The sequence below is a fragment of the Archocentrus centrarchus genome, chromosome 1 (genome assembly GCF_007364275.1).
Source record: "Archocentrus centrarchus isolate MPI-CPG fArcCen1 chromosome 1, fArcCen1, whole genome shotgun sequence".
NCBI lineage: Eukaryota > Metazoa > Chordata > Actinopteri > Cichliformes > Cichlidae > Archocentrus > Archocentrus centrarchus.
The window spans coordinates 17,734,975-17,747,500 of NC_044346.1; the positions used below are offsets into that span (position 1 = coordinate 17,734,975).

The following is a 12,526-nucleotide window of genomic DNA, read 5'->3' on the forward strand; positions in this document are numbered from 1 at the left end:
CCTTCGGTCTAATTTGGAGAAAAAAAAATCTTTTGCATGCAAGGAGTCGTCTGGAAATAATTTCTCATTGCTGATAGGTTGCTTGGCTACACCATCCCCACTTGCGCATGGATTGGCTTAGTGCTCTTCCCCCCACTCTGGTTTCTCATTGGCTTTTGGTAATGATAGTTCCCTGCCATCATTTGCCCATGCTGTTTTCAATAAATATTGTATGTTGTCTTTGGCTTTGGTGCTGAGCATGTGAATCGGCGGGCTGAGCGGAGGAAGGTATCCTGGAGGAGCACACCAGATGATGGAATTTCTCCCAGAGACCACAACTGCGCGTCCACAACTGTCTCCCTCCGAAATTAGATAAGAGAGAAGCGCCAGGAGGTTACAGCCGGGAAGATGTTCTGCGCCAAGCTGAAAGAGCTGAAGATATCCGGAGAGTGTCCGTTCTCCGCCAGCGCCAAAAATAATGAGCTCGGAGACTTTGAGGAGCGCTCAACTGACACGGCAGATTTATTGCCTATTTCTAAGGACGTGCATGGAAAAACAGGTGAGGGTCTACCTCGAAAGAAGACAAGCAGAACCAAAGTTAACCTGCATACACTTGGGGATAGCATCCGAAAATTGGCGTGTCCAGAGGTGAGTTATAAATGCATTTATTATTCATCTCATGCGTCTATTGCAGTGTGTAATGTTTTACTTAGATTTGTGAAAAATCTATCACTGGATTTGTCGCATCTTTTTTTTTTTTTTTTTTTTTTGGTTTAACGCACAGACACAATGCCTGTGTATCCACTTCAGACAATTAAATAGATAAACCTGCTTTCTATCAACATTAAAGCCTCTGTAATTCAGGTTTAAGCCTTGCCAGACGCTGACCTTTAACTTTGTGATACAGTTTCAAAGGCTGCACGCTGCCCTCCAACGAATGACGACACTATCAGATCACGGCAGGGACTCTGAAAGGTAACTTCTGTTTTTAATTTCAGCTGCCAAACAAACACATCAATAAAAACGCTACTCATCCAAGACACTCAGCCGCAGTTACCGCTGCTACTGTAAATTATAGGTCTATCCCACGGCTTCCACCGCAGCATGTATTCCTCATATTAAAAATAATGAGGGTAAGATGCGTGATTCCTTACAAAATACCTTCTGGCACTCTCACTACTAGACAGATATAAGGAGCTGTTATAGAGACTCTGGCTGCTATGGATACCTGGAGAAAAAGAGAAAACAGTTGCAAATGAAGGACACATTAGACTGCTATAGAAAATGTTACATGCACAGTGACACTAATGCATACTTTTCTCAACAGGGTCACAGTCTGTTGTGGAGCTAAAAACGATTAGTGCATTAACCAATTAGTTGAAAATAAAATTTTGGTGATGTTTTCAGTCATTTTTCAAGCATGCGTGCCAGTTGTTACCTTGCTGCAGCCTCTTGAATGTAAGATTTTGCAGCCTTTTTGGCCACACATGATATAAATGGATATGTAGAAATATAATTATGGAAACCATTTCTCTGGGTCTGTAGAGTAATGTCACCTTCAGCTCTACGAAGTTATAGCAGACATTTTCCATTTTGTCTCCAATGTTACAGACGAGGAGGTATTTGGCAGGTAAATCAACAGTTTAAATGATCCTAAATGATCTGATAATTCCAGCCCAAGTCTGATGTAGCTCATTGACTATCCACAGAAAGTGTGTTTGCGTATGTGTGTGTGTGTGTGTGTCTGACTTTGATATTTGTTGACTTTCCAGTCTAGCAGTTTCCTGTACACACTATCAGAGTTGCAGCAATGAACCAGAGCATTTAGTAGAGATGATGAACATTCACTCAGTCAAAACAGGTAAAGACAAATCTGAAATTCACTGGGCAAAATATAAATGGTTTTTAAAGCACTGGTTGTGAATCAAATTCCTATTCTCTTCACATATCTGACAGGAATCCCAATGGAAGCTTTAAAAATTGCTCTCGGTGAGGAGATCTTTAATATGTGTTATGAGGAGGAGACACATTTTGACGGTGGTGGGGGGAGCGCTTCACGACTTCCTCAACAGCTTCAATGTCTTGTTGAAACAGAGCAGCATGCTGCCCGACCCGGATAGAGAAGATTGTGTAAACGAACCTTCAGTGCTCTGCTTAGACAAGGATCCGGGTCTGCTTACTGTCTATTTCTTCAACCCTTGCACGACCACTGAGCTCTTTTTCCCTGGAGTCATTAAAGCTGCAGCCCGCCTGCTCTACAGCACCACTGTGGATGTGCTGATGGACCCCCAACATGGCAGAGACAGCATCTTGCAGTCTAGCCCGCAATCCAGTCTCCTGTACACGGTTGTTGTTAAAGATACTAAAATCTGAGTCCCAGTCCGCTGCGGGCTGCCTCAGCTGGGACCCTTCCTACCTCTCTGTTCTCCACTATCTTCCCTTTCCATCTGATACTTGATCAGGATCTGGTTCTGGTGCAAGTAGGACATGGGCTCAGGAAGAGACTGATCAGGAAGGATGGACTGAGACGGTCTAGTACCTTCCAAGACCACTTCTCTATTGTGTCTCCCCAGATCAAATGTACCTTTCAGGGTATCCTTACCATGCTAAATGCACAGTTTATCATTCGGATTAAGCATGGAGTCTCCGCCACAGATAACACAGGAAAGGTATGTTAATACATCTGTGAGATTGCTTGAAAAATGACATCAGTGACTAGAGAGGCTGAAAGGGTTTTTCCCATCATCATCTATATTTCAGGGGCTTTGATAAGAGAGGAAAGAGTGGGCTGTTTATAAGCATTGCAGCTTATTAATGGTGTACTTGAGTACAGTTGGCCTGAGGTAGATATCAACATTTTACCCCCAGTGGAGATCAGAAGCAAATGTCAAATCATTTTATCCATCAAAGGCACCGCCATGCTCATGCTATTTTTGTAAGGGTGCACAGTCGTTTGTGGCAATGACAGGTATTGGCGAGTAAGTGTGACATGATATAATGACACTCACTCAAAGATGCTTCTACTTAATATTTGGCACTTGTCTTCCAGTGGTGGATTTGCTGAGTCCAGTTAAAACAGGTAGAAATCAGTGAGTGGGTGAGCCAGCAAGTGTCACAACCTCTTCCATCTTGGGTCAATGATGTGTTACTTGTCCACTGCATGACTCAAATACCAGTAGAGATGACACATTAACGTAACATGAGTTATCTGACACATTTCAAAAGGCCCCCTCCTATACCTCTACATGTACAGCTCCGCAAATCACCATTGATTAACAAAGAATAAGCTGTCATTTAGACGAAAAGAGTTTTTTATTTTCAGACACAATGAAATGAACGGAAAAATTGTTGAAAAGATGATGTTAGATTGTTTTTTCTAAAGATAAACAAACAAAAAACCCACACAAGTAATACTAATAGCACATTTTTAACTCTTGAAATCTTGATAGTAAGGCATGTTGACAAATTGACCCCATTGCATTCCCTACATAAAAACCTTTCATCTTTAAAGTTGTGGCTGATTGCAGCCGTCATTTTATTTCACTGTAATATTTACAGCTCTTGAGAAAATTAATGGATGTATGCATTTGAAAAACAGAGCTTCTGTGGATAAAAACAACAAAGTATACATATCTTTTTCCTCATTTTGGCGGTAGGAAATCTGTACATAAAGAAAAAAATGGTATCCAGCAGTATGGATGCACAAAATTTTTGAGGCTACAAGAGCTGAAAGGATCTCATAGCCTTAATAATAATTTCTTGAAAAAATTGATTCTCATCCTTCTTTTTCTTCCTTTCAGCACATGGACCTTAAAGGTCAGATGATTTACGTTTCAGAGTCAAACGCCATCTTGTTCTTGGGCTCACCATGCGTGGACAAGCTGGAGGAGCTGACAGGGCGCGGCCTCTATCTGTCAGACATCCCTATTCACAATGCTCTCCGTGACGTAGTCCTGGTTGGCGAACAGACCAAAGCTCAGGACGGTTTGAAGAAGCGGTTGGGGAAGGCCAAGGCAGCCTTGGAGCATGCACATCAAGCTCTGGAGGAGGAAAAAAAGAAGACAGTGGATCTCCTTTTTTCGATCTTCCCTGGCACTGTGGCACAGCAGCTGTGGCAGGGAGAAACGGTCCAAGCCAAGAAGTTTGACCAAGTTACAATGCTCTTCTCTGACATTGTGGGCTTCACAGCTGTTTGCTCACTCTGTACACCAATGCAAGTGATCACCATGCTCAATGAGCTGTACACCAGGTTTGACCACCAATGTGGAGAGCTTGATGTGTATAAGGTAGGTTAATGTAAGGGTCTACTGCCGAGCTGAGCAGATTTTGCAGTGAACATTTTAACATGTCTTTATGTCCGGATTAAGAATTAACTCCAAATAAGTAGCTACACTGTAACTAAATTGTAGAAAAAAACATTTTGGTGTCAGTGTTGGATCATTGTCAAACATTTATATTTGTTATGGAAAAGTGAGTGACATGGTACAACATTAAGCAACATTTTTAGGATTTTTTTTTTCTATGTAAAAAGGGATTTCTTTTTTATGAACAGTCATGATGAAATTTGTGATTTTATTCAGAATTTTTTCAGTTTATTAGATTTTATATAAGGTGATATTTCTAGGTAATCTAAGTGTGTAAGTTTGCACTGGATAATACTCAGTCTCTCTCTTAACTGAACTGAACTGAACCACCCGCTTCAAATATTATCAGTCCATTAAATGCACTGAACTCAACTCAACTCAACTCAACTTAACTTATTTATATCTTTTATAAGACGCCTAAAATACAATACTAGTCGAAGGTTTGAGTGTGTCCAAACTTTTGACTGGTACTGTATAACTGAACCAACACATCTAAAATCCTCTTCATATCATTACATCCTTTAAACTCCCAGTGAAATTACTGTCGACATAACCTCAGTGACCTCAGTCACTATACAACCGTGCCTATAGCTTACTAAAAGCACCTAAATCAGCCACTGAATGAATAATTACGATGTAAGTGTGCACTGAACTAATATACACATACTATACACACAAGACTCTAAAACAAAGAACTGCCCTTGTAGCTCATTTGGTAGAATAAGTGCCTGCTGAAGCTCTTACTGCAACGTCCCAGGTAACCAAAATAAATATTAAAAAAGATTTATGTACATTCACCTCCAAAAGTATTGGAACAGTGAGGCCAGTCCCTTTATTTTTGCTGTAGACTGAAAACATTTGGGTTTGACATCAAAAAATCAATGTGACACAAAAGATCGACATCTCAGCTTCTATTTCCAGGTATTTACATCTGGATCTGACACACAGTTCAGAAGATAGCACCTTTTGTCTGAAGCCAACAAGTTTTTCTTGTGAGCAAAAGTACTGGAACATGTGACTGACAGGTGTGTTTTGTTGCCCAAGTGTGTCCTGTTACACTGATTATTCAAATAATAAATAGCACTGAATGTCTACGTTCAGTTTCAGATTTGGGTTTTGCCTTTGCAGACTGCATTTATGCTATAGAGCATTTTACCTGCTAAAGAGGAGACTGAAGGGAGCAACCCCCCAAACAAACAACAACTGAAAGAGGCTGAAAGAGGCATCACAAAGAAGAATGCTTTCACAACTTTTTGAACAAAGTAATACCATTTTGTGTACAAGGATTGTAGCTCAACCAGCTACCCAAGTGTCTTACATAGGCTGCTAATCTGCAGGGAGGCTGGATAATGTAATCAAACTGTCGTGGAAGCATAACAGAGAGAGAAGCACGTTTGACAAATATCTCGTAAAACGCTAGGAAGTCAGAGGTTCCTTGAGGACCCTGTTTCCACTTCCACATGTGTGAGCCTAAAAATAGTTTCACTTTGTTCCAACCACATAGCAGCTGAGTGTTCTCCAGTTCAGAGTAACACAGAAAAGAAGAAGAAGGAAAAAAGCTGGAATTTTTATTATGATCAATTACTACAGTATTACAGTTTTATTACTCCTCATTTTCTGCTACCTGATGAAGGCAGATTGTTACAGACACATTGATGAATGTCCCCTTTATACATTAATCATTCTATTTAAAGTTCAGTGTCTAATGTCAAAATATATATTTTAACAAGTTAAATTTCATAGTTTCAGGTTACAAAATTCAGACCATGTTTTGATATGGTCGCGCCAGCCACAGTGTCACTGACTCACTGACTGAAACTTCAAGAATATCCACCCATCCATCCATCCATATGGATCGTGGGGGGCGGCAGCCTAAACAGAGAAATCCAGACCTCCCTCTCCCAGCCACCTCCTCCAGCTTATCTGGGGAAACACCAAGGTGTTCCCAGGCAGCTGAGAGATATAATCTCTCCAGAAAGTCCAGGGTTTGGACATCCTGGTAGGACATTCCCAGAACACCTCTCCCCCAGGAGGTGCGCAGGAGGCATCCTAGTCAGATGCCCAACCAACCTCATCTGGCTCCTGTTGACTCTGAGCCCTCTTGAATGGCGCATTCTCTCACCCTATCTCTAAGGGTGAGGCAGCCACCCTTCAGAGGAAGCTCATTTGTATCTGTGATCTTGTTCTTTTAGTCGTCTCTTCTGAAAGTTTGTGAACATATATTAGGGCAGGAACTTAGATTTGACCATTAATCGACAGTTCACTTTTATGCTCAACTCTCTCTTCACCAAGGCAACCTGTGCAGCATCTGCATCACTGCTGCTGCAGCCCCAATCCATTTGTCAATCTCCCGCTACCCTCTTCCCTCACTCGTAAACAACACCCCAAAACACTTAAACTTCTCCACATGCGGTAGCAACTCGTCCCTGACCTGGGCAATCCACCCTTTTCTGGAGGTGTTAATTTTCATACTCACTGCTTTACATTTGGCTGTGAACCATTCCAGTGCGAGCTTGAGGCCACCACTGATGAAGCCAACAGGACCACATAATCCACAAAAAGCAGAGATGAGATTCTGACCCCACCAAGGCAGAATCCTTACACCACTTGGAAATTTTTTCCATAAAAGTTTTGAACAGAATCGATGACAAAGGGCAGTTCTGGCAGAGTCTGCCACACACCAGAATTTTATTGCTGGCAATGTGGACCAATCTCTCGCTGCAGCTGTATACGGACTGAATGGCTCCCGTAGCACCACCCACAGGATACCACTTATATCGCTTTTTTATATCAGATAAATATATCTCACATTGGAAGGCTTACTAATCCAATAGAAATTAAAAAGAAGGTGGGACTGGGGGTAAAATAGTAGTACTTCTGGCATAAGTACTTCTCAGTACTTGAGTCAGACCACATACATCTTTGAAGTCAACCTTCATTGTTTATACTATAGTTGTATGCACACGCGCACGCACGCACGCACGCGCGCGCGCGCGCGCGCACACCACACACACACACACACAAACACACACATACACACACATGCAGGTAGTTCGTGCCATAGTAGGTGACTCCTGGTCAACATTCGCGATAATAATGCACCGATGTTGTGGCTGATAGATCAAACATGATAGCATCTTTAGATGCATATTGAAACTCTTGACTTTGAGTGGGAGACACAAGAAGCTCCTGAAACACTGTATTCTGTTTTATTTGTCTTTGTAAAAATTATTTTGACAATCTTCCACCATGTTCAGGTGGAGACCATGGTGATGCATACTGTGTAGCTGGTGGCTTACACAGGGAGAGTGACACTCATGCTGTCCAATTGCACTCATGGCTTTAAAGATGATGGAGCTTTCAGATGAAGTTATGACGCCAACTGGAGAACCAATACAGGTGAGGGGAAGCACTAATTACTGTGCAACTCTTATTCAATCAGTTATGTAACTACCAACAGAGTGTTTTTATTTGAAGAGTTTTCAGAACAAGAAAGAGTGAACTATGACTACATTGTTGCTGTTACAAAGTGATGTTGATTATAATTTGAATATAAACCAGATGATCATTTGCTGAAAGCATTTTTTCATTAAGTATGCTTTAATGGCTTCATGCATTTTAAGCTGTTGTCACTTTACTGGTGACTGTCCAGTTATTGTCCTTATCCCCATAGAACTTGGCATAATTAACCAACAATGACATTAACAGTCACTACTGTAACTGTATCAGTGAGTCAGACAAGTTTGTTTTTTCTTCAGCGTGTTTCTGTCAAATCAAGAAACAGAAATCTCAAACGAAAAGTATCAGATCTTTAATTATTTAGAATCGGATTTTTTTTTTATTGCACCACAGTAAGAGCTACATTGTTTGCAACATCACAAATAAAGTAAGTAAACAAAACATTTACAGGTAACCACAGAGTACAAATCATAATGTTCACTAATACATGACTCACAGTAATTTAATGCATCAATTAAGACTGTGTCTCTTGACTTCCTGTTGCTCTCCATTAAACAACAAACGCAATGTGGAAATATTAATTCACACTAAATATATCATCTTTTAAGGAATGCCATTCACATACTTTACAGAAGGAGTTTATATATCAAGTTAGCTTGATTCTGTAATGGAAAAGTGTATTTATGCATTTAGCCTGTCTGTGCTACAAAGCATGAAGAAAATAGGTAACTCACATGTATTTCTAAATAGTGTGTAAATGTATTATTATTGAAATATTTTTAGATTTTTTGAGAACAGGTGCTGCTCTACTACAAACAATTGTAGTGCCTGAAAAATATTGTGAAAAGTATGAAATCTAGCTGATTTGTTTGCAAATTAATCAGGAAAAAAGTACTGTGGATTATTAATCCTTAATAATTAGGCCCACTAGCCTTGAACTAATACCCTAAATAGATAGTAGCTTGATCAAATGACATAATTTGTGTTTTTAAATAAGTTAAACATCACTGAATTTATACCCTTTATAAGGTTTTACAAATTGTGCATTACAGGACAGTGTTTACTACGCAGCAAGTAAATAAATCCTATTTGAATATATTTGGCCCAACAGGTATTAGACTCAGCCAAACCAATCATGTAAAGTCATGTCATTAATTTCCACAAATGCCAGAAATGCTGTGCAGGATGTTTTTGCTTCAGTGGTTACAGGGAACTTTTTGCATGTCTCTAAAAATACCAAAAACATTATTTTGTGGTGACTGTGTTTGCTAGGAACTGAAAACTATAACACATACAATTGTAAGAAAATTTTGCTTTTCTTCAAATTTCGTCAGATATGTTGTACCATCAGAGAGGAATTTGATTTATCCCTGATTTTTTTCTTGACTTTAATCTCAGAATTCTTACTTTTTCTTAATTTTGTCATAGTTTTGGGGAACCAAAGGTCATAATCTGAAATTAAAATCAGTATTTGATATTAAAGTCAGAATTCTGAAAAGGAAAAAAAAATAAAAAAGGGGCATGGAGACACCCCCCCCCCCCCCCCCCCCCTCGCCTCCCAAAAAAAAAAAACCCCCAAAAAAAACCAAAAAAAAAAAAACAATTTGGTATATTTGTTCAGCGTGTTACTTCCCCACCTTCGCATGATGACGAGCATAGCATCATGAAAACAAGGCAGGAGTGTTGATCAGGTAAGTCCTCATGCACAAAACAGCACAAGCAGAAACTAAGTAAAACATTAAATTTCTTTCTAGATGCGCATTGGCCTCCACACTGGCTCAGTACTCGCCGGTGTAGTTGGGGTTAAGATGCCACGCTACTGCCTTTTGGGAACAATGTCACATTGGCCAACAAGTTTGAGTCATGCAGCCAACCTAGAAAAATCAACATCAGCCCAACAACCCACAGGTGAGGTAACTCTGCAAGGAACAAGCAATGTAGCCCATAGTAATTTGTCGCTACTGTCTCAAAACATATTATCTGACCAAAAAAACTCCAGAACAACTGTCAGCCACTCTGAATAATGTATGTTAAAGTGTTTTTTTGTCAAGGGTTGCAAGTTATAAATGCCAAAGTCCACACCAAATGGAGCCATTATCTCCTATACACAATGTAATGTCTTGTTTATAGTCACATAAGCATTTCTGCTGTGACTTATCTGTATTACTAGGTAACATGTGATAATTCCCTCCTACAAACTAATTGTTTATAGGAGGGACCCACAAACAAAGAAGGATCAGCCACTCTGGTGGCAGCTCTTAGAGCACCATGCTGCTACTTATATAATTATGACTGGTGAACACTGCTTCATTTTTGTGAGGCATGCTGAGCAATCAGCAGAGATAGTGGGTGAAAAATTGCTGCAGCAATCTGCACTAACACAAAAATAAACATTAAAAGTAAACCTATTCCAGTGGAACCCCCAAAATAAATTAGAAACCTCTCTTTCTGTGTAGTATAATTTGTTTCCACAAGTGGTTGTTGCAGATAACAAAAAGCCCAAGTGCTCTTGACAGGAAACTTAACATTTAGAAGAGCACTGTGTTTCCTCTTGTGTCAAATAATTTGCCACATTGTTTTGAGATTCATGTTTATCTGTGTGCTCTTTGTTCCAGATTGCTGAAGGATCGTCCAGAGTTTGCCTTTGTTCCCAGGAGCAGACAGGAGCTTCCGGCCAACTTTCCAGAAGACATCCCTGGAGTTTGTTACTTTTTGGAGGCGCCCATCAAAACCTCTAAACTGAATATGAAATAAAGTCATGCGGCAGATCCCCAAACATTAGATATGGAGAAATACAAACCTATCTAGTGAACACAGTGCAACTACCTTGTATATCTTGGTTTTGGTTGAGTCGATATTGATGATAGTGTCTACAAGTCAACTCTTGCAGTTGTTTAATTACAGAGATGTCAGTTTACTGTCAAACATGAGTGTTGTCTCTGTACAATGATCCATTTGTACAGTTGTTGTAGAAACACACTTCATCTTTCTTCCAGAATGAGTCATCTGTGCAAACTGATATGATATAAAAGTAGCTTTCATTTCTAGCTCCTGCCAGAGATACAGATATGTTGTGAAGAGAAGACTGTGAGACTGTTGTTCTAAGACTGTTTCTGTACACTAAGAGATAAAAGTAGTGTAAAATGTACAGTAAATGCAGCAACAAGCATACAAAATTCAGAAAACGAGTCATTTAAGTTTTTAATCTTGAATAACGTGACTGTGCTACAGAAATAGGTTTCTGATATGGTGATCTGTAAATGTCTGACTCGTGCATTCATAACTGCCCAGACTAGGTGCCTGCTAAAGCAACTAGTCCTGGAGTTACATATAAATAATAAAAAAAAAGAAAGACAGAAAGAACTATAGATTTTTTCATAACATAAAATTTGAAAATGCTAAAGGAAAAACTTGTTATTTCAAGATTTTGGATTAAACCTCTGAACAAACAAAGCAATGCAGAGCAGATTCAGGTGCCTTATGCAAGCTCCAGAGGCAGGATCACATGTTAGTTTCCAACAAATGGTTTTAGTTATTTTAATCTTTTTTAAATTATTATAATTAAAAAAGACCAATAATTTCTTTCAGTATCAGACAAAAAAAAAAAAAACCCAAACAGATTGCATTGTTTTTGAGGTGTGTCGTGTGATATAATGCATTCATAAAATGTCCTAATATAAGTAATGTATGTGCATTTTTTAAAAACCTTTTCCACCACACATTTATATTATATTTATATGTGTTTCATAGGACTGCTTTCCCACAGAGGGAATATGACACAGCAAGAGTACAATGAATGTCACTCATAATGATGTGCTTTAATCATTATTGTAATGTAATCAAAGTGCAATAAAAATGGACCTTGACAGATTTAAGTGAATGACTGTAGCACATTGCATTATATAAATAATTGTCAAATTAAAGCTACTGACACATATATGATGCAGTATATGCATTGAAAAGTAACTACAGGCATTTACTCAGCTACTTCTTTTTGGTATAATTTTAGGCACGTGTATTTTACTGTGTTTTCAGTTTCAGAAGAAATATTTTACTTTTTACTCCAGTACAATTATATGACAGCTTTCCACTGGTTAATTCAGAGATTGTTTGAAAACATATGAATTTCCTAGTTATGGCTATTTCTCATTATTCTTATTCTTACATGCTCATTTAAACGTAGGAATTGTGAATTTCTTGGCTGATACAGATGTTTCAAATAAGAAGTTGATACCAGTGTTTTTTTTTTGTTTTTTGTTTGTCTATCTTGTTTTTGTTGCCATTAATCCCTCTTGTGTAAGCAAAGAAATTATTATAATAAATGACTGCATTAAAGTATTTCAGTCCTTTATCATACTGTCTTTAAAAGTTGTATTATTGATCAAACTGGATAGAGGAGCTGCATTAATGGGACAAAAATAAACATCAACCAATACCAGTTCCAGTGTTGAGCTCATAAATTGGTACATCACTACTTAATGACTTTAATGAGTTTCTAGTGATTTAACAGTATAGTAACACATAAAGTTTTTTTTTTTTTAACTCCCTGTGACCAGCTACAGTATTAGAATGCTGGATGGAGAGTAATGTAAACATAAGATGCACATGTAAAGTAGGGTTGATTTTCAAAATAAGGCCTTTTTGTACATGATGAAATGATTCTGGATGTGTATATGGCTGCAGAAGGAATGAATACAACCCCGACGGACAATGCATGCAGGATA

At 38.9% G+C, this 12,526-nt stretch overlaps 1 protein-coding gene across 1 annotated transcript; it reads left to right on the forward strand.

Moving 5' to 3' along the window:
• The first annotated feature begins 252 nt into the window (after positions 1-252).
• Positions 253-10,559, forward strand: LOC115787705 (guanylate cyclase soluble subunit alpha-1-like). Its single transcript, XM_030740487.1, is given in 12 exon segments — positions 253-627; positions 887-954; positions 1,752-1,840; positions 1,936-1,999; positions 2,001-2,344; positions 2,347-2,648; positions 3,780-4,269; positions 7,607-7,669; positions 7,672-7,742; positions 9,557-9,623; positions 9,626-9,710; positions 10,418-10,559. Coding segments are annotated over 12 exon segments (2,022 nt in total). The 5' UTR covers positions 253-387; the 3' UTR covers positions 10,557-10,559.
• The last annotated feature ends 1,967 nt before the right edge of the window (positions 10,560-12,526 follow it).